The following is a 23,904-nucleotide window of genomic DNA, read 5'->3' on the forward strand; positions in this document are numbered from 1 at the left end:
TACATTTTAAAACCGATTTAATGACATATTCTTACCGACATCGGATCAAAACACATACCAGATGTGCAAATGATATAACGTTGACAAATCCTTTATTAAATCTTGTTGTTTATAAGATTGCATGCTTAAATTACTTGTTGGGGGGAAAAAACATGGAAATGTTGACAGGAATTGACTCATACAAAAGTACGTATAAACATTTACCCTTACGTCCCAATTTCAACATACAAAAACAAACATTTTACAAACATATCGGTAAATGACTCCCACCAAACAGATGCTTTGGAGATTTAAAGCTACAATATTTGACAAAGCTCAGGTACTGCCAGTTAAAAATAAAGTTTGGCCAAATGATGTGTTGCTTTTTAGATTTCTGTACAAGCGTTTAGAAAAACTTACAAAGATAATATAAGTATTTATATGCTAAATAAACTGAAATATTTTGTATAGTTTTTAATTCTATTGTCCCTTTGAAATGTTGACACTGCTAGGAAGTGTTGCAATGTGTAATGAGAATGTAAGGTGACATCTTATTTGTTTCCAAATGGACGGTTTAATTCTGTGTTACCTTTCTCAGAGAGCCTCTCATTAGACGACAAGTAGAAACTGAAAAGGAGCACCCCTTCCAATTCAATCTTTGCTACAAAGAGTCTCCCTCCCCCAAATAACCAACGGCTTGCGTTGCTGAAATGAAATCTTTGCTTCACAGGGAATGATTGATTTCTGCTAAAACGACAGCAGGGAAACATCTCGCTCTGTGTGGATGGAATTGAGGTATTGTTGCTATGCTCCCCAATCGTCCATTAGGCTTTATTTGATTCATGAGATTTTCACACCCGGCCTCTCCTCCGACGAATGTGAACCATTAACCTGCCTCCTCGGCAGTCACATGGCTATTTACAAGCTCCACAACGGTGGATTTCGAAGAGAAGTTTCCAAAACAAAAAGAGGAAAGGAAACATCCCCATTCATGACCTTCGATTAATTTGCTGCCTTGAAAGCAACTGTTTACTCTGAAGTTTCCATTTTTTTGGGAGTGGCTGATGAGAATAAAGGGATGGATGGGTATGTTTTATCTTCTATTCCACAGCCTGCTGTCAGTCTTAATGGGCCAGGAACATAAAATGTCAGTCAAGCAACCCAGAGACGCAAGTGTGGCCCTCTTGGCTGTCTTAGTTTGGATTAGCATGTTTAGTCTCAGTCAACGACCATTTCACATGGATAGGTCTACTCCACGTGTACCAAATTAAACATTCTTTCACTGTGCAGCTTATTTCTGCTAATAAAACACCAGGGGAGTTCTGGCAGTGCAAAAAAAAAAAAAAAAATCCTTTTAAAAAAGCATTAAGCCATATTTATTGCCTTTTGATTTAGATTCCTAAAATAGGATCCAATTAGAAGGTTTGAACATGTTCAAAATATCCCCAAATTGGGTCTTTGTTGGGGGCAAACAGCAGGGACAAAGAAAAAAGTATATAAGAGCATTATTTATGGATTGATAGGTTTTGGACGAGCAATACACGGAGCTATTAAAGAAGCATAATCCTCGCGGTGAGATGAGATTGCCTTGTGAGCCGCTCTTGCATGCGTGTGTGTTCCATATTAGCTTCTTTTCCAGGAACTAGACTGCCCCTTTCTGGTCCTGCTCTGTAGGTACAGAGTAAATCCTAGTGATGCACAGAAAGGGAATAGAGTGGGGGGGGGGGGGGGGGGGGGAATAACAATGAGAGGGGGGGGGGGGTTAACAATGAGACAGATGAGGTGAGACGGAGCAAAAGCAAACATGTCATCTTCTCGATATTTTTAGGCTACTTCTTCGTTTAGCAGCAGGAGGAACTTCAGAGTGTCGGAACTCAGGAAACGTGTCTGTCTCAAACAGCACACTTCTGACAGGTGCACAGAGGCTGCGTCGCCTCGAAACTCGGATCACCCCGGGTGGGACTGTTGATCCAACAAGCCAGAGGTTGCTGTGTGATTAAGCGTCTTTTCAGCCGTGCGATCAGTCAGCAGCAAACACGGCTAACACGCGCGCACACACACACGTACACACGTTGCAGCCCCAGGAGGCAGCCAGTAATCCTGCAGAGGAATTTAACCCTTCAAGAATGTCGGCTCAACAAATGCTCCAAGATCGCTGGCATCGACTTTGAACTTTGTAACAATGACCCAAACTGCAGATCAAGTATGACACCGCTCCAACACAAAAGAAAGCCATTGCTCTGCACAGTGCCGCCACAGCACCACATTCAATTAAGAAAGTAAGGATGCAGGCACAGTATAGCTATTGGCATGACGTGACGTGGTAAGGAAAACGCAGCGATATATGGCGATATCCACTACATTGACTATACCAGGTTGGTTGAAAGTGGTAGAAACGTGTGATTTCAGCAAGTTTAACAGTAAACATTTGATCTTAAAATGAAAAATAGCATACCTCACTTGTATCGCGCCCGCTTTCCATTCTAACAACTTTACATACAAACTGGCGTACAAAAGGCAGCAGGCTATTTTCCATTTGGTATCTTAGCAACCAGTACCAAATATGGGCACGCTTGTGCTGGGCCGCTGTAATCCCGAGGTGGGTGCGCGTGCAATGTGGAGTCACCTCAATACCTCTCTGCTCACCCGGTGAAATTGTAGTTTTCAAATAATATGGACTAGTCACGGGAACGTCACATTATTATGCAAGTGTATCTGGAAATGTAGACATTAGCTAGTGTTAGCTAACTGTATTAGCTGAACAAATAATATCAAGTCACAGGTAAGTGTTTTAGCTAATGTTAGCTAGCCACGTTAGCTGAATAAATAATGTCAAATCACAGGTAAGTGTTTTAGCTAATGTTAGCCAGAAACGTTAGCTGAATAAGTAACAATGTCAAATCACAGGTAAGTGTTTTAGCTAATGTTAGCTAGCCACGTTAGCTGAATAAATAATGTCAAATCACAGGTAAGTGTTTTAGCTAATGTTAGCCAGAAACGTTAGCTGAATAAGTAACAATGTCAAATCACAGGAAAGTGTTTTAGCTAATGTTAGCCAGAAACGTTAGCTGAATAAATAAGACTGTGGAGTAACGGGTAAGTGCTTTTATGTGCATGGGCAGAGAGATACGTGTACACTCTTGGGTAGCCCCTGCGCCATCCTGCCTCCTACCCTGCAGTGGGTGCTGTGAAAACCAACTGCAGTCTGTCAGTGCCTTTACATCACTCTACTAACCGGCGACATGTTGGCATTACTAATGTCATATGTGTTTACCAACATTTTGAAGGACCTTGGACGGACAATGGTGTTAGATGATTAAATGAGTAAAACATTAAGTGTCGACGCATTGACATTTTATTTTCAGAACTGAACTTGGGTGTGCAAAAGAATCCAGGGATATGGGAAACGACAGAGTATCATAGGCATGCTTCTTGCAAAAAAACAAACAAACAAAAAAAACTAAAACAAATTATATAGAGAGTCAATTATCCACAGATTTTCACTATTTGCTGTTCACTGTACTGCTTTAGGTTGTTGTGCTGCTTGAATTCTACAGTCACACTTTTGTCATGAGACAATGGATGCTGCACCCAAGCACTCTGTTTTTGATGGTCATCTATTAACAGGTTTGCTGTAGAACAGGTTAGGTCTTGTTTGATTAGGCCACAGCAGCCTACTGTTGCTCACCGTCTTGAGGCTATTGTTTGATGGGTAAGATGGAGAAGCTAAGCGTTAGCGAGTGTTCAAATGGTGACGCATGACAACCTCAGGCTGCGATGGTAATTGCATAGCAAGTCCAAGCAGGCTCGGATGGGTGGAAGCTGGTTCCATTTTGGCACCAAAGTGTTTTTCTTTGCTTTTGATTCTGCCAGGTCGGATTACGTGGGGCAATTTGGCAAAGGCAGCAGGGAGACTGTTAGCCACCAGACTCTGTCACCGACAGTTTGATTTAGAGTAAAAGTGGGGCATGCAGCTCTCCATCCAACACAAATATAATCTGCACCTCCTCTCCATAACGGAACCCTTTAACAGCTGAAAAAGGAAAGAATACTGCAAATAGAGAAATAAAACAAAACTTATGACCTTACCCTTGCTGTTGTTTGTGCATGCGGCGTCTTACTAACATTACAGCTGTAAGAGAGAAATAGAAAATGTCAGTGCTGCAGAAGCTTGTTTGTTTCGGTGTTCACAGTTTTTTCATGACACACAAGATTGCAGCCAAGCTTTGTGAGGGCTTCCTAGCCGTGCATTTGTCATCAGTGGCCTTGAAACACCCACTACTTCTTATTTCACTCAGTGAGGTTCCAACACAACACAAACTTACCAACTATGCCTGCAACTGAGAGAGTCAACACGCTCACTGCTACAATGATGACAATCAGAGTGGAGTGATCTAAAAGAAGAAATATAAATTCATGTTTGACTATTAGCAAGTAGTGACAGCTAAGATGCTAACCAATGCTTACACATACTGTATATTGACAATTATAAGCTATTTCTCTGCTGTTTGTTTACTCACCTGTTTTGTCCTCTGCACCTTTGGTTTTATCAACAAATGTGTCTGAATCATTTCTGTCGTGGACCTCTGTAATCTCTGAAAGAGAATATTTGACTCAAGTCACCTCAGCAGCACTGAGCACAGCAATTAATCACACTTAATTGGTGATAAAAAAAAAAAAAAAGTGTATCAACATATTGCTTATGTCTCGATAGGCTACAACAAGGACCTTGATACATAAGGTTTTAACAAACACACTAATTGAACATACGCAGTATGTCTTTACAGTTGTTGAAGAAATACATAAACCCAGACTAAACCATCGATCTATCTCCATTTTTTTTGCAGACAGAATGAAAGAATGAATAAGGCTTTCAAGTCTGAGAAGCGAATGCTGAAATACGTTTATTTTCTAATGACCTTCAGGGCGGCTTTACAGTGGCTAGAAAATTGTCTTTGCAAAAACAAAGTATAATCAGCAGAAAATATTTGCATCACTCGACATTTACCAAATAATGGTCTCAACTACAGGTTTTATTTTAGACGGTAAAGTTATTTGGTTATTTGTGTTCTGATTTTGAGTAGCCAATGGAGGTAAAGCAGGGTATTATTTAGGGTCTGCCAAACTTACGTTAGCTCCACTACCAGCACCACTCATGTCCATCTTATCATATTCACCAAATAAGCAGAATGGTGTTATTGCATTTGCTACAAAGTAGATGTCAACAAGACGGAGGCATGTCGACATTATGGAAATAGTGTCGATTTCCAACAAATCTTCTTTGAGTGAACAGATCTGTAATTCCATCATATGTCTATCACAACCAAAACGAGGAGTGACACAGAGAGGCACGCTGAGGGAATGAGAATGCCAATGTTGATTAGCTGACCCGCGGGCAGCATGGCTGGAATGTCGAAATCTTCATTGGCCTTTTGGCACAATCCTCAGGGCCCATATACGAAGCTAATTGATTCTATTCAGGACTTAATGGATGATGGAATGGAGGCGCGGGGGGGTGGTGGGCCGAAGCTGTTCACACGTCCCATTGGTCTACAACGACCTGTACACAAAGCTTGATGACTGCCGAGGCCATAACCTTGCTGTACTCTCCCTTGGATGTCTGCCATTACACTGTTTGCATTAGTGACGCAAACCACGCAAAGTCCTAGTTCCGGTATTTACTCTTGGAAACTGAAAATTAACTCACCATATTCCTCAAACAAATCCTCATCATCCTGCCCTGTGGATGGAGGAGAAAACAAATACAAATATATCACAATGGGTATCACAATAGCAGGTCACAGTATAGTGGTAAAGCTGACAACTGACTTTCATGTAGCCAGCGTGGGATCGATTCCTGTTCATTGATAGTCGGCGTGCGTGTGACTGTTTATATGTGCCCTGTGATTAGCTGGCTACAGATCCAAGGTGCAGTCTGCCTTTCCGCCCAGTAAACTGGGATAGACTGCTGATCCTGAATGCCATTCATCAAAATGTTTACAATTTAGAAAGTCATAGAGCGTAATATTAGGTATACCTGCAAAACCTGATAAATACAGGAATGAAAATGCTGCCTCTACATGCTCCGATGTAAGGACTTAGGCTTTGGAGTCAGAGGACACAGGTTCGAGTCCCACTACAGTCAAAAAGGTAAAAATGACAATTAGTTGTGGGAGAGATGCTAGTCTGCTTGTTGGCTACTGTTGAGGTACCTTTAAGCAAGGCATCAAGTGGTGCAGCCCTCTTTGTGCACCTCTTTCACTCTGAATCTCTCCTTGCAGATCTGCATGTGTGTGATCTGGTTCAAAGTACTGTATACTTCGGAGTGACAGCTGCATTTCCCCTTGAGGGACACCTTACAGTGTCATAATAAAAATATATAGCTATAGCTTCAAATTGATATTTTTAGAAAGGTTGTAATAAAAATTATTATTTTTAAAAACTAAACTCGGCGGCCGACTGGTTAGAGCGTCAGCCTCACAGTTCTGAGGACCCGGGTTCAATCCCCGGCCCCACCTGTGTGGAGTTTGCATGTTCTCCCCGTGCCTGCGTGGGTTTTCTCCGGGTACTCCGGTTTCCTCCCACATCCCAAAAACATGCATGAATTGGAGACTCTAAATTGCCCGTAGGCATGACTGTGAGTGCGAATGGTTGTTTGTTCCTATGTGCCCTGCTATTGGCTGGCAACCAGTTCAGGATGTACCCTGGCTCCTGCCCGATGACAGCTGGGATAGGCTCCAGCACGCCCGCGACCCTAGTGAGGAGAAGCGGCTCAGAAAGTGGATGGATGGATGGAAAAACTAAACTCGGTAAATACAGTACATGATTCTTACTTGCAAATTTCCCCATTGTGGGACTAATAAAGGTTATTGTATCTATCATTTTATAGCCTTCATTTTACCTTCACATATTAGCATGATGGCAGCTGAAAAATGTCATGTGCCCCCCCCCCCCCCCGCCCCCTTTTTCCCCCAGTAAATATATTGTGTAATTTAATGTCCTACATACCATCAACAGCTGATCCTTCAATCTCATCAGAAAATACTGTGGAGCAGAAAGCATTAATTCACCACACAACTTTTTTAAATCACGGTTTGGCTTATGAATAATAAATCATTGACATGACACGCATACAGATCTAAGGTAGACATAAAGTCTACACACCCCTGTTCAAATGCCAGGTATTTGTGATTTTTAAAAAATGAGACAGTTTAATTATATTAAATATTGTGACCTTTAGTATAAGCTGCTCAAAATATTTTTTTGAGCACATTTTATATAACAAAAAACCCAGAATTTGAGCAGCAGCGTGTAGACTTTTTATTTTCACTCTATATGTACTTCTGTTTGCATGCGTTAAGTGTGACTTCCTTGAGACTAATTCATTTGTGCATAATAGCCTTTAATGTTATTCTTGCGTTGTCTCATCATGCTGCAAACAACACATGCAGCACTGTATGTACTGTAGGTAGATGAGGAAAACATGCCGGCACACGGAGGCTGATTGGATGTTTATCAGTTGCAAGCCGCAGAGAGATGAGAACTCACCAGTAGGGGTTGGCAGCAGCAGACACAGGAGCAAAAATCGCATCATCTTCAAATGCTGCTGGGGAGAGCGAGAGAAACTAAGTTAAAAATACCCGCTATCATATTCAGTTATAGACGTGTAAAAAATAAATACATAAATAAATAAAAAGAATAAATAAAATAACTTGTTTTTGGTTCAGACATAGAGTGTGATGGAAAGACTCAACGATGCCTATTATTGGTCTTGTTTGGCACCCTGAGAGTATGTATACCGTAAGCAGTCAGTGGAAAATTAAAAAGTCCTACTTGTGCTGTTTATACTGGTCTAAGGGTAGGCACGCAAGGCTACATTGCAACTTGAGGTGCGTGCGAGGGACAGAGAAGGAGAGCCTTATTTCCCACACAGCTCAGCAAAAACGAAAGAATTCCGTCACAGTCAGCTTGCCAACAAGAGGCTATTTGACATTGTCCTTTCCTTCGTGTCTGATAGGCAACATTTAAATGATTTCCTAACAAAAAGGGATGAGAGAGTGTATTGTTTTTTTATGTACAACCCCAATTCCAATGAAGTTGGGACATTGTTTTAAACATAAATAAAAACAGAATACAATGATTTGCAAATCATGTTCAACCTGTATTTAATTGAATACACGACACAGACAATATATTTAATGTTCAAACTGATCAACTTGATTGTTTTTAGCAAATAATCATTAACTTAGAATTTTATGGCTGCAACACGTTCCAAAAAAGCTGGGACAGGTGACAAAAAAGACTGAGAAAGTTGAGGAATGCTCATCAAACACCTGTTTGGAACATCCCACAGGTGAACAGGTGGATGCCATTATGAAGCGTACAATATGACAACGGAGAGCCCGCACTGTTGAACAGCGGAAGCTGTAAATCAAGCAAGAATGGGAAAGAATTCCACCTACATAGCTTCAACAATTAGTGTCCTCAGTTCGCAAACGTTTATTGAATGTTGTTAAAAGAAAAGGTGACGTAACACAGTGGAAACATGACCCTGTCCCAGCTTATTTTAAATGTGTTGCAGCCATAAAATTCCAAGTTAATGATTATTTGCTAAAAACAATCAAGTTTATCAGTTTGAACGTTAAATATCTTGTCTTTGTGTTGTATTCAATTAAATATAGGCTGAACATGATTTGCAAATGATTGTATTCTGTATATATTAACACAGCGTCTCAACATCATTGGAACTGGGGTTGTAATTTGGAGATAAAGTACCCTTCAGAAGAGCAAATGTTTACCAGTCAACTGACACACTTCAACTGATACACCAGCATTGGAAGCCAATTCCTAATGTCAAAAGGCCAAAAAGTAACTAACTCTGCACCACAAAGATGTAAAAAACAGCTGTTCCGCATGCTTCCAAACAAAGCCCCAGCTGTATTCAACACAATACACCGGCTGATATTTTTAAAATAGGAAAACATGGGAACGACCTCTCTTCCAGTGGAAGTCCCAGATGAAGCCTCTGTGGTGAGACCAAGTCATTGAGATTTGCATGGGATCAGGAACCAATCCTCACTCATGCAAGTAATACAGAAGGAGCTCTCCACTGACCTTTGTGCCCACTGGTCATTGTTAGCTATAGCCATTGTGTTTGGTTTCCGCCGCTGTTAATGACTATGTGGAAAGAACCCAAGTAATACACATTACATCCATCATACAGCTAGCAGCTAAAGGTCTTTGCTCATGAGCACTCGTGGATAATACTCCCTTTGCAGGGCTCTAATTCTAATTACTTTTTACTGATTACTTCGTGAACTGAAGTGAAAATGAACGATAGACAATTAGTAATATTGTTTTTGAAAAATTCCTTTACTTTGGGTCTACCATGGCTGCTGTCGTCTGCAGAATTCCATTTGTCTCCTCTGTGGAGCTGCACTGTAATGAGCGCAGAGCAATCCACATCGAGAGTATGGGCTAAATTATAACTATCACAAACTCTTAGGTTGGCTGTACTGGAAAATAAAGACGTTACTCATACAATAGATGTTGATTGGGCAGGGTGTGTAGTGGGTGCAGCCTCTGGAATAGCTGCAGGAGCTCTCCAAACAGAAACAAATAAAAACTGCCTCCAAATTGCTTTTCTGAGTTGCTTAGCCTGAAATAATAAGCAGATTAAATTTAAGACGTATTTATCAAACCAGTCCACTGCCTTTGTATCAAAATGGCTCCTTACACCTGCTGCATTTTCAAATTGGGAAATATATTCTTGTACAATTGAACGGCAAATGAATTTACTTTTTACGAGAGAGCAAATTTACAACACACAAGACCCAATTTCTTGCTTATGAAGAAGAATACCAACTGCCTTAGGGACATAGATTCAAAGATCATAGAAGCTAAATCTACAAGATATTTAACTATGGAGCAGTGCTGAAAAATGTAAATTGCACCAGTGCTTTTGATTCTTTTTGATTTCCCAAAATAGGGGTCAGGACCTCAGTTGGTTTTCAAAAGGCGGATGATTGTCGGGGTAAAACATCCATGTTATTCCTTTTAAAGCAGATACACGTTCATATTTAGTAATGAAATACAGTATGTTATGTTATTTATGATTGTATATCTGTACACGACTGGTCAAAAGGTTTAGAACATCCCACACCTTTCAGATTTTTGCATTAAAAGGCAAGCAGTTCAAGTCCAACGAATGGCTTGAAATGGTACAGTAAAAGGTAAGTGATTAAAAAAAAATGTAAGGTCACCAAAAACTGAAAAATAATGTACATTTAAGAATGATACAAAAAAAGACAGTCTCCAGATTTAAACCCGTTCGAGCTGTTTTGGGACGAACTGGACAGAACAAAGCAAAGCAACCTACAAGTGCCGCACATTTATGGGAACTTCTGCAATAGGGTTAGGAAGAACGTTCATATCACAATTACAATCAATCAATCAACAATCCGATTTCAGAAAGCAACTAGAGCGATAGAGAAGATCAACGTGAATAGATAATTCATATAATAATTCAGATAATTAGTATATCATATCATTTATTCAACTCTGCCATCTGGGTGTGTTCACTAACATACACTCCACAGTCAGGTACCCATTCACTATCCAATCAGGTCCTATTAGAGTGTACCTAATAAAGTGTATATTGTGAGTGCCTAGTTGCAAAATCACAGAATATAATAACTGTCATCCATCCATTTTCGATACTGCTTGTCCTCCTTTGGGTCGTGTATGAGCTGTAGCCTAGCAAATGGCTTTTAGGTGAGAGAATATAATAACTTCAAAGAGGGGGGGAAAAAAAGGCAAACTCACACTTTTGTCAGTTGATGCCACTCGCAAGTGAACCGTTCTTCAGAAAGGAGCCTGGTCACTAAACACTGCTCATGTAGTTTGTTGAGCCACTATGAGGATACACGTACATCCTGTATTAGCCCCATCCCACACTCCCTGCATGTGTGTGCAGATGTACGACATTTGAACGCACGTCAGGATGCATGAAAACACGGCACACAATAGGTGTACATGAATCCGAGCAATTGTTCTTTTTTTTCTTTTTAACTTACTGCCCAAAATAGCAGCAACTCATACATACACACCTTAGATTGACTCTTCTATCAGATGGAGACAAATCTCCAATGCACTATTTTCATAGCAACACTATCACAAGAATTCAAGTTTTCATTATTCACCTGGGAAAATGTTAAGTTAAAGCACTCAAACTTCTATGCTGCACTTATTGTAGATCTTCAGTATGTAGAATTATACCGGGTAATGTCAGAAACAGCGCCGTCAAACAAGGTTTATCTGTTTATCTGACAGGAGCCAATTTTCAGAAAACAGAGGTACTACTCCAAAATTTGAATAAGCCAGCTGTTTTACAGTTTGGAATACGTCCCAAAGCCTATGAAATCCTGGATATCGAACAACCATTCTTCACGGCGTCACGCCAAACATCAGCCTACAGCACGAAATATCAGTGTACCTCACTGGAATTCGTATCAGAATCAAAAAGCATTAACGCACATGGAGCGGACACCAGACTCCAACATGGGTGGTGGAAATAATACACACCAAAAGTTAATAAAAAACACAATAAGACCCCCCGCCTGTCCCAAAGCAATGTTAGGCTGTGCATACTGTATAGTGACAATTGTGAAGCATGAAGTCCAGGCAGTGACATCGATGCCAGCTGCTAGCACTGCGCTAACTCGCTGGCCACCAACTTTCCTATTGCAATTGTTACATGTTTTCTAAGGTAGAAGTGTTTGACTGATTGATTTTAGTTTGTGGTTCATTTTGAGTTAAACTTTTGCACTTACATGCCAGTTAGTCTATGAAGAAAGAGATGTGAAAGGCATCTGTGACGTATAATGCCGTCATTGTTCATCATTTAAAGTTTTTAAAGTGTTGTTTAAAGTATTAATAATAAATACTTTTTTTTTTTTTTTACATTTTTAGGGTCGTTAACTATGTTAAAATATTACTTAAAACATTGCTTTCACTAATAAATGTTTTATGATGGCAACAGTTTGACGCTCAAATTTATTATTTCCTCAAACAAAAATATGGAAATCTGAACAAACTGGAAGTTAAGGCGGACTTTTCGTGAACACTTTGTGCAACCTAGGTTTAATAGACAATAATAAAACAATCCTTTTTAATCTCAAAGGGGAAAATAAGGCTGGAAGATAACAGAATACAATGTTTTTAAAATCTCTCAACCGGGATTATAAAAGATAGACACGGAATGGTTCTTGGGCCATATCCAACTGCTTTAGATTCCATAAAAATCAACTCCCAATAATGCACCCTGTAATCCTGCTTGCAGACGGTCAAACGAAACAGCAGCAAAAGATAACCTCCATGGCTGATATATAGATAACAAAAAAAAATGTTTTACAGAGATTAAGCGGTCCTGTTTGACCTCTGACACTAACAGTGAAGCTTCTGATAATAGTTCACATATTTTATAACCCAAAGTAACATGCACACAGGAAGTGTGCTGCATTTTAAAACTTGTCATTTTATCCTGAAGATAGCACAGTTATAAAGGAATATATATATATATATATATATATATATATATATATAATTTAGCAAATGAATTCAAAAGGTTCGCATCATAACATTGCATGACTAATACCTGCATTATACATACCAATCGAGAGAGCGAAGTGAACTGGATGAAGTACATCCTTGTTATGCTCCTGTGCTGCGTGCCATTATGAATGACACACTCCCCCAAAGCTGCAGCCCACTTCCTTACAGGAACGCAATTGCGCGTGAGTCAAACTCGGGCCAAAGTTTGCTCTCACCTAGCGAGGGTGGGAGGGAAGGGGACAGGGGATTTACACAACTGTTGGTCGGGCACCACCTTTCTTCGTCAATACGTCGCTGCCGTGGAAACTACCGCGACCACTACGACAGTTTCCTGCCTTCCGCCACATCTTCCGGTAAAGTTCCAAGCAGCGAAACATCAGTTTCAATGTGTCTTTTTTAAAATATATTTATTTTATTTGTTTTTCATTATTAAATGTCATCAACCCGACTTAAAAAAAATAAATAAATAAATAAAAAATTAGTCGGGGCTCCAATACACTGTCACCGTTAACTTGACACTCATGAAGAACGTCGTGACGTGACAATGACATCCAGCTGGTGACATCTCGCGATAATTGACAAGACTATATTAGTTGCAGGTGAGCTAATTTGCCTCCATAATTCCCGTGTTCCATTTGGCTAGAGTTAAATCCTACATCTGCTATGAATACCAAGTCAAAATAGTTAAGGAAAGTTTCTTTGCTCCAGTGTGGGGGAAAAAATGCAGCCTTTACTGCTGCTTCATGTGTGCCTGGTATGCCTAGGTAAGTGTTGGACAGGTTTAATTGGAATATGTACAAAACTATAATTACCCACCAGAGAAATGTAGCAAGCTAATCTAGAATAAAATGACAAAATAAGTATAACTACCATTTAAAAGAAAAACTAAATGTAAAAAATTGCTAAATGTACTATTAGGGTTTAAATGAATGCTTAAAATATTTGGATAATCGTGCTTCATACTAACACTGGAAATAATTAGTCTTACACAAGCGGTGTCCAAATTATGGTCTGGGGGCAATTTGAGGCATGTGTTTTCATAGTGGCTTGCAAACTAAAATGTATATTTGGCACAGCTTGTGTGCATTGTACTACAGTACCTATTTTCTACACTGTGTGGCAAGGCAGGAGAAGAGCAGAAGTTTGTTCTCCTCTCCCACTTCCTTGGTTTTAACCAATCGCACATCACTCAATAAGATCAAGGTCAGCCAAAGTTACCTTTTAGTACAGAATGCTCCTGTTTTGGTTCAAAAATGTATATCTCATGAGGTTCTCCGTTTAAGACTTTACCGACATACGATGTTTTGTGGTTGCAAACAGCTCGCGATGAACTAGCTTGAGCAGCGGCATAAGAATATGTGATAAGTGACTGTCAGTTACCACTGCTTGCTGTTCTTCATACAAATGAATTGTAATTATGACTCTGCTACTGTGTAGGTTAGTGATCGACTACAGCTCGTTCAGACTTCTTAGAATGCTGTCATAAACTGACGATCCCTTGTTCAGTGAAATAATGTGCATCCCATGTCAGATGTGCCTTTTATTTGGGAAAATTTTTAGTTTGACAGGCATGTGTCAGTCATTACTTCGGGCGTAATGTTGCATGCATTTGTATTTGGAATACCTCTGTACCATACCAAGTTCCCACACTTAACATATTAGGGAAGGGACTTTCCTAAAGAGAAGGCACCAGTGCCAGATATGTGCCATTCTGTGATTGTCTTTTGTGCTATTGTGATACTTAATTTTAGTTCATTCAGAACATGGTTATGTTTATCCTCTGTACCTTTTTTAAAGTTGCTCTAAAAGGCATTTTGAACATGGCAGCATGTTGTAGTTGGTTTTGTTTTTTTTGTTTTTTAAATGTATGCACATTTTCTTCAAAGGCTGTTTTTGAATGTTTTCTTGAACTTCTCTAAAAAGGGGTCGTGACTTGGCAACAGTTGGTCAAAGCAGGTCCCAGGGCCACGACAGTTGAGCCACTCATTTAAAATGTCGAATTAGCTCACACACTTCTGACTGGTTGACTTCAGTGAGTCATGCAGCAGCTCCTGACTTTATCCCTACTCTGACTGACTACATGCTGCATTTGCATCATTTGGTTAGTCTTTCCCCTCACTTCAAGCAGCTCTCAAGTCAGGACAATTCCTTGCCCGCCCACACATTTGTCCACATTTTAGTGATGCTAGGACCCTGCCTATGTTGCAGCCCTTGGAACAACCAAAATGACTTTTTTTTTTTTTTTTTTTTTTTTTTTTTTTGAGCCATCTTGAATTTTGCCAAAAAGTGATTTAACACCTCACCAACTAATCATTCACCTTTTTTCCAGCTGTTTTAACATGCACTGTCAATAGTAAAAGCTGGGAAGTTGGTATGTTGTATTTAATGCAAGTAAGCCCGTCCCATCTGAGCATGTAAATATAAATTTAAACTTACATTAAAGTTTGCTGTAGCTCAGGATTCTCGCTGTGCACTGTTGGTAGGTTGTTGCTCTCCCACAGAGATCCTTGTTATCATGGGAACTGCTGGAGCCGGTCTGCACGTTTAATACAGGTGTACCCAGTCAGGAACTCGGAACATGCACTTCATTGGCTGCTCAGCTGGTTGAAATCTGACACCACACCTTATCTCTGCTTGCATATTGGAAAACCTGTATAACTCTGCACACAAGATGTTATCAGCCTTATGCAAGTGTGTGGTTTACAGTTGTAAATTCAACTGTCTCAAATGTTTGACCTACTCATGTTAGCCTTTATGCAAGCATGCCCTCCTTTGAGTTGTTTTTCCCCTAAACAATGTATAGTACAATGAATTTTGTTCTCTTTCTCAGGTCTCTCTGGGGCGAGTACTGGTTGGAATTTTCTCATGATGTTTCCACCTCATAATGACCCCACAGCAAATGCTAGCCACCAAGTAACCATAACGGCTACTGGCGTTTGGACTTCAGTCGCTGTGAAAGTTCTGCAAAGTGACTTCATGCATAACATCTCTCTCACTGCCACTCAGTCGCAGACTATTCACTTGCCGTCGTCTGTGGAAATGGCTAGTGCTCGTTCCTCCTCCCTCCTCAGTATAGTGTCGGTACAGCCTGTTACAGTTCTTGCGACATTATGCACCCAGACTGGATGTGAGCATAACCTCCTTCATGATGTGTCTTCCTGGGGGACCCACTACTATCCAGCTACCCCAAACTTCCCAAGTCAGACATCTGTCAGCGAGATGGTGATCACCAACTCCAATCGAGAGACATCGATAGAAATTTTCCTCTCAGGGGATGTGATCTTTAATGGAACTTTATACCCCGAGGGAAGTGTCCTTAAATTGCGTTTAGGGTTGTTTGAAAGCATCTACCTCCAAAGTAATTTCAGCCTTTCTGGTTCAGAGCTTTACGCCCAAGCATCTGTGGGGGTTATAGTTGGTTTTACCTGCGGAAACTACTTATTAGGGGGTTGCCTGTATGGATTTGCTGAACTTAAACCAGTCTCTCTCTGGCGTTATGAATATTTTGTCCCTCCGCTCGTAAATGCTGGAACAAGTCCCAGTCTCCTGTTAGCTATGACCAACATCAATTCTAACATAGTTGTCACCACTAGTAATGGACAGACCAGTGTGTCTTTAAGTGGAGGGCTAATGAAGACCATCCCAGTTGCGGCCTTGGATCAAGTTCACGTCATTAGTGACGTTCCACTTCAACTCATTTATTTCAGACATGACATTGAGCAGCGTGCTACAACTCTTACAGTGCTGCTCTCTGTAGATGAGATCTGTCAGACTGGGCAAATGTTTGATGCAGAAAATATTACTTCACATCTAGCTATCACTTCTCACACACAAAATTTGACTGAGTCTGCTGTCAAGTTTCCCCACAAGCCCAACAATGTGAGCTCCAGCTCTACTTATGCAGAAGATGTGGGACACTATCTGAGCACCATGAGCAATGAGTCTCATCTATCAGTGTGTGAAAAAAGTGAGTACTGTCCCCCCCATTGTTCTAATGTATGCCTTCTTTTTCTGTTCATGTATCCATGTGCTAACCTTTTTTCTTTTTTTTTCTTCCCTCTGTGTCAGAAATATCCTCCTGTGATGTGCACTGTGGTCACAAACAGCAGTGCTCCTTCAGAAATGAAACTCTATGTTCCTTAAAACCTAAAATATGCTATGCGTGGGGTGACTCTTATTATCGCACCTTTGACGGAAAATATTTTGTCCTCCTGGGAAATTGTAATTATACCTTAGTTCAGACCACCTGTCCAGGCATAAATGCTTCCATTCCACTACAGGTTAATATAGGCAGAGCATATTTGAATGGTGCCACTGTCTCCAGCATTCACAGTTTGGAGATAAAAATCCAAGGTTTCAATATATCCATGGTTAAAGGAGAGCAAAATCAAATTAGGGTAAGCACACTAGCCTTTATTGGGGCGGGGGGACCAAAAAATTACATTCATGCCTTTTGGTGTGTAAACTGTCTTTTTGTAATTCACAGGTTAATGGACGTAGGGAGTACCTGCCGCTCATCTTAGGTGACGGAATCCTAAGAGTGTATCCAAGTGGTCGTGGTGTTGTTCTGGATACTTCCTTTGGCATGACTCTGCAGTATGACTGGATTCATACTATTTGGGTTGAAGCAGGCCCGGAGCTGTATGGACTTCTGTGTGGTCTTTGTGGAAATGCCAATGACAGCACCTCAGATGACACCGTTTTCTCTAATGGTACTAATCTGTCCCAAACTATAGATTTCACTCTCCCCTGGGTCTTGGACAGCAATACAGCTGTGTGTATGGAAGACTGTGAAGGTGGCTCATGTCAAGTGTGCAGTCCCATGCAATCTTATCCTGGCATAAAGGGCAACTCTTATGAGAATAAATGCACTTTACTGAAGAGGAAGGATGGACCTTTTAGTGACTGTCATGTCTATATTGATCCTCAACCCTTTGTTCATAGTTGTGAGAACAATCTGTGTCTCAGTGCAACGGCCAGTTCAGTGTGTAAGGTCTTTACAGCTTATGCCAACATCTGCCAGAGGCTTGGGGCCAGGATCCAAAACTGGAGCGCAATCGCAAAGTGCCGTAAGTTTCGAAATGCTTCATGTTAACGTTGTTCAATGAGAAGCACTAAGAGTTGAACTTTTTTTACAGATCTGGCTTGTCCTATTAATAGCCATTATGAGGTGTGTGGGTCTTCCTGCCAGGCGACATGCGGTAACCCAGAGCCCCGCCGTAACTGCTCCCTCCCTTGTGTGGAATTATGCCAGTGCAACAGGGGATATCTGCTAAGTGATGGCAAGTGTGTTTTGCCCAGCATGTGTGGTTGTGTTCAAAATGGCTCCTATTATCTTCCCACAAAGACCTTTTGGAAGGATGACCAGTGTCAAGAGAAATGCATCTGCCAGCCTCACTCTAAGACTGTTCTGTGCACTCAGTCTCGCTGCCAGGTTGGAGAAGTCTGCAAGGTTATAAATGGAGTCCTTGGCTGCCATGCTGATGGACCTGGCTTTTGTGTGGCCAAAGGAGATCCTCACTACACCACATTTGATGGCCGGAAGTTTGAAGTTCATGGAAACTGTAGTTATCTACTCACATCGCACTGTCCCACATGGGGAGAGCTGCAAGACTTCAGTGTTGAGGTTCAGAACCATGTCAAAAAGCCAGCCAATGTTTCTTTTCGACATGTTAAAATGTCTGTTGCTGGTTATTCCATTCAGATGTCATACGAGTGGCCTAGCAAGGTTATGGTAAGGTATTTTGTTGTACACAGCATCTTAAGTTTTTGATATGATATTGGTATTTAATTATTTAACCTGTTTCAGGTAAACGGTCAGCTACTGAACCTTCCTTCTGTTTTGAGCCAAGGCAAAGTAATGCTGTACCTGAAAGGACAGTCTAAGTGTATAGAAACTGACTTTGGTGTTGTTGTGACATACAGCCCAGACATCTTGATTGTCACAATGCCCAAGGTCTTCGCAGGTAATCTGTGTGGACTCTGTGGAAACTTTAACGATGAGCCACAGGATGACCTGGTGCCAGATGACTTTGATATTACTCAAGCCATCAGACACTGGAGAACCAGCTATGAACATGAATGTTGGGATGTGCCCATGAGCACATCAGGCTGCAGTCCACAAAAACAGGATATTTATCAGGGAAACAATTTCTGTGGAAGGTTAATGGATCCTGAGGGGCCATTCCAGAGCTGCCACAATACTGTGGATCCACAAGATTTCTATGATAACTGTGTTCATGATCTCTGCAATGGGAACCAGACAAACATGTGCCAGATTCTGTCCAGCTATGTTGCAGTATGTCAAGAAATGGGGGCTGGAGTGGATGAATGGAGAGCTTCCAGCTTCTGTTGTAAGTAATAAAGTAAAATCTCACATTTTAAGACTCCCATTAGAATTGGTTTAAATAATTTGCTCTCCTTTTCTTCCTTAGCTGTCACTTGCCCATCCAACAGTAAATACCACCTCTGTTCCAGTCACGTGTTTGCCTGTGCTCAAAACCAAAGTTCTCTTTCAGAGAGATGCAAGGAGGGCTGTTTTTGCAAACCTGGGTTTTTCCACACTGCTGGGGAATGTGTACTCAATTCTGAATGTGGCTGCAGTCATAATGGTAGTTACTACAAACTGCATGAAAACTTCCACCCTGATGAGAACTGCCTTCGCTCCTGTGTGTGTGTGAGACACAATGTAGTGCAATGTAGAGGGCACACATGTCCAGCTGGAACAAAATGTGTCATCAAACACGGCCGCCGCGCATGCCATGCCACACACTTGAAATGCACCATCATGGGTGGCAGACATTTGCAGGCCTTCCACGGACATCCCTTTGAATTGAACATGGGGAATTTGCCTCACCTCATATTTCAGCTGTGTGACGAACCTGGGTTTTCTGCTGTTATCCGCGAAGGCCAACTGTACCTAAGAATCAATGACATGAACCTGATACTGTCTAGGGAGTATTTTGGAAAAGTTGAGGTAAATGGCTGCAAATTTACAGGGGGGGGGTGAAGTAACTTCCAATAATGAAGAATGTGCTTTTGCTTGCAGATTGATGGTGTTATGAAGGACCTTCCTATTCATATGAATGGCGTAGCAGTGCTGCTTTCTGGTTTACTGGCTCGTATCATCGCTGCAGATGCTAGCACTGTGGTCACCTTTGGAGGACCTAACCTAATACAAATAACTATTCCAGCCACAAACAAAAGAGTTTGTGGCTTGTGTGGAAATTCAATTACTGCTGCTACAGATGAGCAAGGAAGTCTGTCTGATTCCATGCAACCATCTTCCTGGTGCTTTTCTCCCACTGGAACAAACTGCTCTGTTGACTGTCATGACTGTTTTTTGTGCAACTCCACAAAGGAATTTGAATCAGATGACCTCTGTGGCATGTTGCTTGCTCATGAAGGCTCTTTTGGGATTTGCCATTCCACTGTGGACCCAGTGCCATTTTTCCAGAACTGTGTGAAAGATTTGTGTAGGTCAAATAACACTGAATTGTTTTGTGACAGTTTGAGTCAGTACACATTTGCATGCCAGGATGCTGGAGCTGAGGTCAAACCATGGAGGAGGAATAAGTGTGGTAAGCTTTCACTGGTTTTCCTGACTGTTGTGACCTTGTTCATAGCTAAATTTGTCCAAATTATTTTTGTATTTTTTAAAAGGGACACAAGATGACCCATGATTCTACCCCAACACATTCACACACCCTCCACTATTCTTATTCTCTCCTACAGCACTTTCATGCCCTGGGCACTCCCGCTACAATGCATGTGTTGGTGCATGTTCTAAGTCCTGCGCTATTTTATCTGATGTACCCTGTCCATGGCCCTGCTATGAGGGATGTCAGTGTGATGCTGGATACGTGCAGAGTACATATGGCTGTGTCAGACCTGAGCAATGTGGATGTTTCTACCTCGGGCACTACTATAAGGTGAGCAAAAGCATTTTTATTCGATGCATCTAAAGGTAAAGCATGAGGACTGACTTTTCTGCAGATTCTGCAAATTTAAACCTGTTGGTATAAATGACCAAATTCATGCGTAATATGCTAATCATATAAATCTTGTTTATAGTTCATTGGACTTTAGAGGAATGTACATTTATGGTACTTTCTTTCTCCACCGTGGTCTGTCACTGTATAGGTTGGGGAAATTCTGTGGAATGCGAACTGTTCTAATCGCTGTAACTGCTGTTCCACTGCCACCCTGTGTTGTAAAACAGCCTCTTGCCCCAAGGGTCAGAACTGTGTATTTAATGAAACTTGGCACTGTGCAAAGGAAAAAAGTAAGCCCACCCTCATCTTCCACTTGGTTGGTGGACATTTCACCACAACTGCTCAGTCAGGTTGAAATATTTTCTTTGAAAGTCTGCTGTACTACACTTGTTATACTGTATGCACACTACATTTTAATTTATGAGGCTGTTATTTTCCTGTTGAACTAGTCAATTATGTACAAAAGGACCTGTCTTCCTGGTGTAAGCATGTCTGACTCTAAAGTGTTTGGCAAGATATTTTAAATTAATATTTGTGTGCACATTTTGCCCGCCACCCCACCCCTTTTCAGCTTTGTTCTGCCCAGTAAATAGCCATTATGAATCCTGTGGGACAGCCTGCCCTTCGACGTGCGAGGGCCACGTCGCTTCACCCTGCACCCAAGGTTGTGTGGAAGGATGTCAGTGTGACCCTGGGTTTCTTCTGGATGGTGACACCTGTGTCACCCCATCTGAGTGTGGCTGTACATACAATGGAGACCATTACCATGGCAATGAGACCTTTTGGGCAGAGTCATGTACTCGACAGTGTATATGTGACCCCTACACCTACCAGATCCATTGCCACGAGGCTTATTGTGGTGATGATGAATATTGTGGTCTTCAGAATGGAGTGAGAAGCTGTGTGCAGCATAATTATAAGATCTGCCGCTATAGTGGTCATAGTGTATTCACCTTCGACAAGCGAGAGTATAATTTCCTTGGCACTTGCCGGTATCGGTTACTGGGGATCTGTGAACAGTGGCAAGTTCTTGATGTCATCGACGTTGATGTGCAGACAGATGCGCATAATCAGTCAGCACAAAATGTCTTTGTCAGCATAAATGACCAACATGTTAAACTGAATAGCAAAAATACAGAAAGCGTAGAGGTAAGTCTTAACTATGCCTTTGCCACTTAAATTTAAGTAAATCAGATTCTGCATTGTGGATGCGTTGTACTGTGATGTTGACTTCAAAATGCTATTTTTGGCATCCCCTACAGGTTGATGGTGTCAAGAAGAACATGCCATTCTACGTCAACAGAACCGCATTGGTGGTTTCATTGGGGCTGCACACTTACATCTACTCTGATTTTGGCTTTTTAAGTGTTAGCAGAGAAGGGCTCATAGTCATTAGTCTCTCTAGTACATATGCTAATACTACTTGCGGCCTGTGCGGTAACTTCAATTCTGATCCTACTGATGACCTTTCAGTGAATGGCACACAGGAGACTCTCACACCAGAACAATTTGGGAAAGCTTGGAGAGCTGGACTGAACCACTCGTGTGTGGAAGGCTGTCTAGGTGGAAGCTGTCCGAATTGTTCATCTGAGGCTTTGGACCGGTTCTCTGACCCAGCGGCTTGCGGAAAGATTCTGGAAGTTAATGGACCATTCAAACACTGTCATAGCAAAGTGGACCCCTCCAGCTTTTACAAGAGCTGCGTCAGTGACCTGTGTCTTTATGGAGATGTGCTGCCTGCAGTGTGTCGTTCCCTGGCTGAGTATGCTGATGTCTGCCTTCATCGCAAGGCTTTAGTTTATGCCTGGAGGAGCCCTGGATTTTGCTGTGAGTATTAAATTGCGCAGCACTTGTGTTGCAACCTGATGTAATTTTTGTTAATAGTCAAATTATCCCTGCATGAAAATTAATGTGATTGTCAAATTCATGAGCATAATCCATTGTCTAATAGTCTTCCCCCCCAGATAAATCAAATGCTAATGTTTTAATGTCCAGTCCAAATTTATTAATAAGGCCACAATCTCCCACCCATCCACAAGATGGTACTAACGCTTCTTTGGTCACTCGCACTGACCTTGGCCTCTGTCTCCACTGTATTTCTGCAGATGATTCATGTCCCTCCAGTACCAGCTACACCATGAGAATTTCCCCTGTTGACATTTGCCTTGGCTGGCTTAATTTAACAATTGAGCTCCCTCCAAACATTGGGGAGAACTGTCTCTGTGAAGCAGGTTTAGTCCACAGTGGAGGGCGCTGTGTCCATCCATCCAACTGTGGCTGTTTGCACGGATCTGCTTCTGCAGAATACATCTTACCAGGGCAGGTGGTGTCTACGTGTGAGCAAAGGTGTTCATGTGATCTTGGTGGAAACCTGACATGTGTTGATGTGTCATGTAGTCAGGATGAAGAGTGTACCCTTATTAGGGGCATTCAAGGGTGCCACCCCAAAGTTAAAAAGGCACACTGCTCCATTAACGGATCCCAGTTAACTACATTTGATGGACTGGCATTTGAATTTCATGGTTCATGCAACTACACTCTGGTTCACACATGTGCTCTCAAGGACCTGAATGTGGAGCCAGTTTTGATCGCTTTGTATGCTAACTACAGTGGAGGCAACCAGATCTATCTGGAAGTCAACAATATGACTTTTAAGATGTCAACTGCTTATCCTGAAAAAATCCAGGTGGGTCATGATTGTCATTAATAATCAGATTACAGTATTTGCATTTTTTAATTGTTTTTTTTTTTTTTAGGTTAATGAAGTATACCAGAACCTCCCATTCTCAGGGAACAATGTAACTGTGCATCAGAAAAATGAATTGATGATTATAAAGACTGCACATTTAGTAGAGATTCTTTCTGACCTTAGTAACTACTTGGAGGTCAAGCTACCAAATGCTTATCACCAGTCAACATGTGGTCTTTGTGGGAACTACAATGATGATCCCTCTGATGACATGCAGCTACCCAACGGTACTGCTGTCTCTGATCCAGACATCTTTGGGCAGTCGTGGAAGTTGTCGGGTTCTGAATCCTCCTGCAACGAAACGTGTGACGGCACCTGCCAACGTTTTCCGTCCCTTGTGCCAGAGTATACCTCTGACCTGTACTGTGGCCTTGTCACCCAGCCAAAGGGGCCATTCTCCTCTTGTCATAATTCAACATGCCCTCAGAAATATTACACCCTGTGCCTGAATAATCTTAGTGATGCAGAGAGCCAAAAGCAAGCTTTATGTGGTGCATTAGTGATGTATGAGGCAGCATGCAAAATGGCTGGTGTAAATGTTGACTCCTGGAGGAACATCACAGGCTGTGG

General features: G+C 41.5%; 2 protein-coding genes and 1 long non-coding RNA gene across 7 annotated transcripts in view; 1 reads left to right on the forward strand and 2 right to left on the reverse strand.

Annotated features, from left to right (window-relative positions):
* On the reverse strand, positions 1-15,145 carry si:dkey-262k9.2 (uncharacterized). Of its 5 annotated transcripts, none has more exons than XM_061776217.1 (8): positions 15,028-15,145; positions 7,528-7,582; positions 6,988-7,023; positions 5,687-5,719; positions 4,500-4,574; positions 4,305-4,373; positions 4,069-4,111; positions 1-1,667 (listed from the first exon to the last, which is right to left on the reverse strand). In XM_061776217.1, exons 2-8 carry the CDS (start codon positions 7,571-7,573, stop codon positions 1,622-1,624), a joined length of 348 nt encoding a protein of 115 aa, XP_061632201.1. In that variant the 5' UTR covers positions 7,574-7,582; positions 15,028-15,145; the 3' UTR covers positions 1-1,621. The 5 variants fall into 5 exon arrangements, with proteins under 5 accessions (XP_061632201.1, XP_061632203.1, XP_061632199.1 ...); XM_061776219.1 differs by having other exon boundaries at positions 7,528-7,585; positions 15,028-15,121; XM_061776215.1 differs by lacking the exon at positions 15,028-15,145 and adding an exon at positions 12,650-12,865 and having other exon boundaries at positions 7,528-7,585.
* Positions 5,726-6,948, reverse strand: LOC133479351 (uncharacterized). The gene is made up of 3 exons (XR_009788925.1): positions 6,192-6,948; positions 6,017-6,115; positions 5,726-5,953 (listed from the first exon to the last, which is right to left on the reverse strand). It is a non-coding gene; the product is annotated as an uncharacterized LOC133479351 (long non-coding RNA).
* Positions 13,197-23,904, forward strand: part of LOC133479348 (IgGFc-binding protein) — a 16,333-nt gene continuing 5,625 nt past the window's right edge. The window contains exons 1-14 of the mRNA XM_061776210.1: positions 13,197-13,355; positions 15,422-16,558; positions 16,660-16,988; positions 17,078-17,660; positions 17,730-18,325; positions 18,401-18,944; positions 19,026-19,567; positions 19,640-20,171; positions 20,326-20,522; positions 20,734-20,875; positions 21,157-21,734; positions 21,848-22,412; positions 22,691-23,271; positions 23,342-23,903. Of these exons, the coding sequence (XP_061632194.1) occupies positions 13,313-13,355; positions 15,422-16,558; positions 16,660-16,988; positions 17,078-17,660; positions 17,730-18,325; positions 18,401-18,944; positions 19,026-19,567; positions 19,640-20,171; positions 20,326-20,522; positions 20,734-20,875; positions 21,157-21,734; positions 21,848-22,412; positions 22,691-23,271; positions 23,342-23,903 (6,931 nt within the window). The 5' untranslated portion in view covers positions 13,197-13,312. The remainder of the gene's footprint in view (positions 13,356-15,421; positions 16,559-16,659; positions 16,989-17,077; positions 17,661-17,729; positions 18,326-18,400; positions 18,945-19,025; positions 19,568-19,639; positions 20,172-20,325; positions 20,523-20,733; positions 20,876-21,156; positions 21,735-21,847; positions 22,413-22,690; positions 23,272-23,341; position 23,904) is intronic.

Source organism: Phyllopteryx taeniolatus, chromosome 6 (genome assembly GCF_024500385.1).
Source record: "Phyllopteryx taeniolatus isolate TA_2022b chromosome 6, UOR_Ptae_1.2, whole genome shotgun sequence".
Classification (NCBI taxonomy): Eukaryota; Metazoa; Chordata; class Actinopteri; order Syngnathiformes; family Syngnathidae; genus Phyllopteryx; species Phyllopteryx taeniolatus.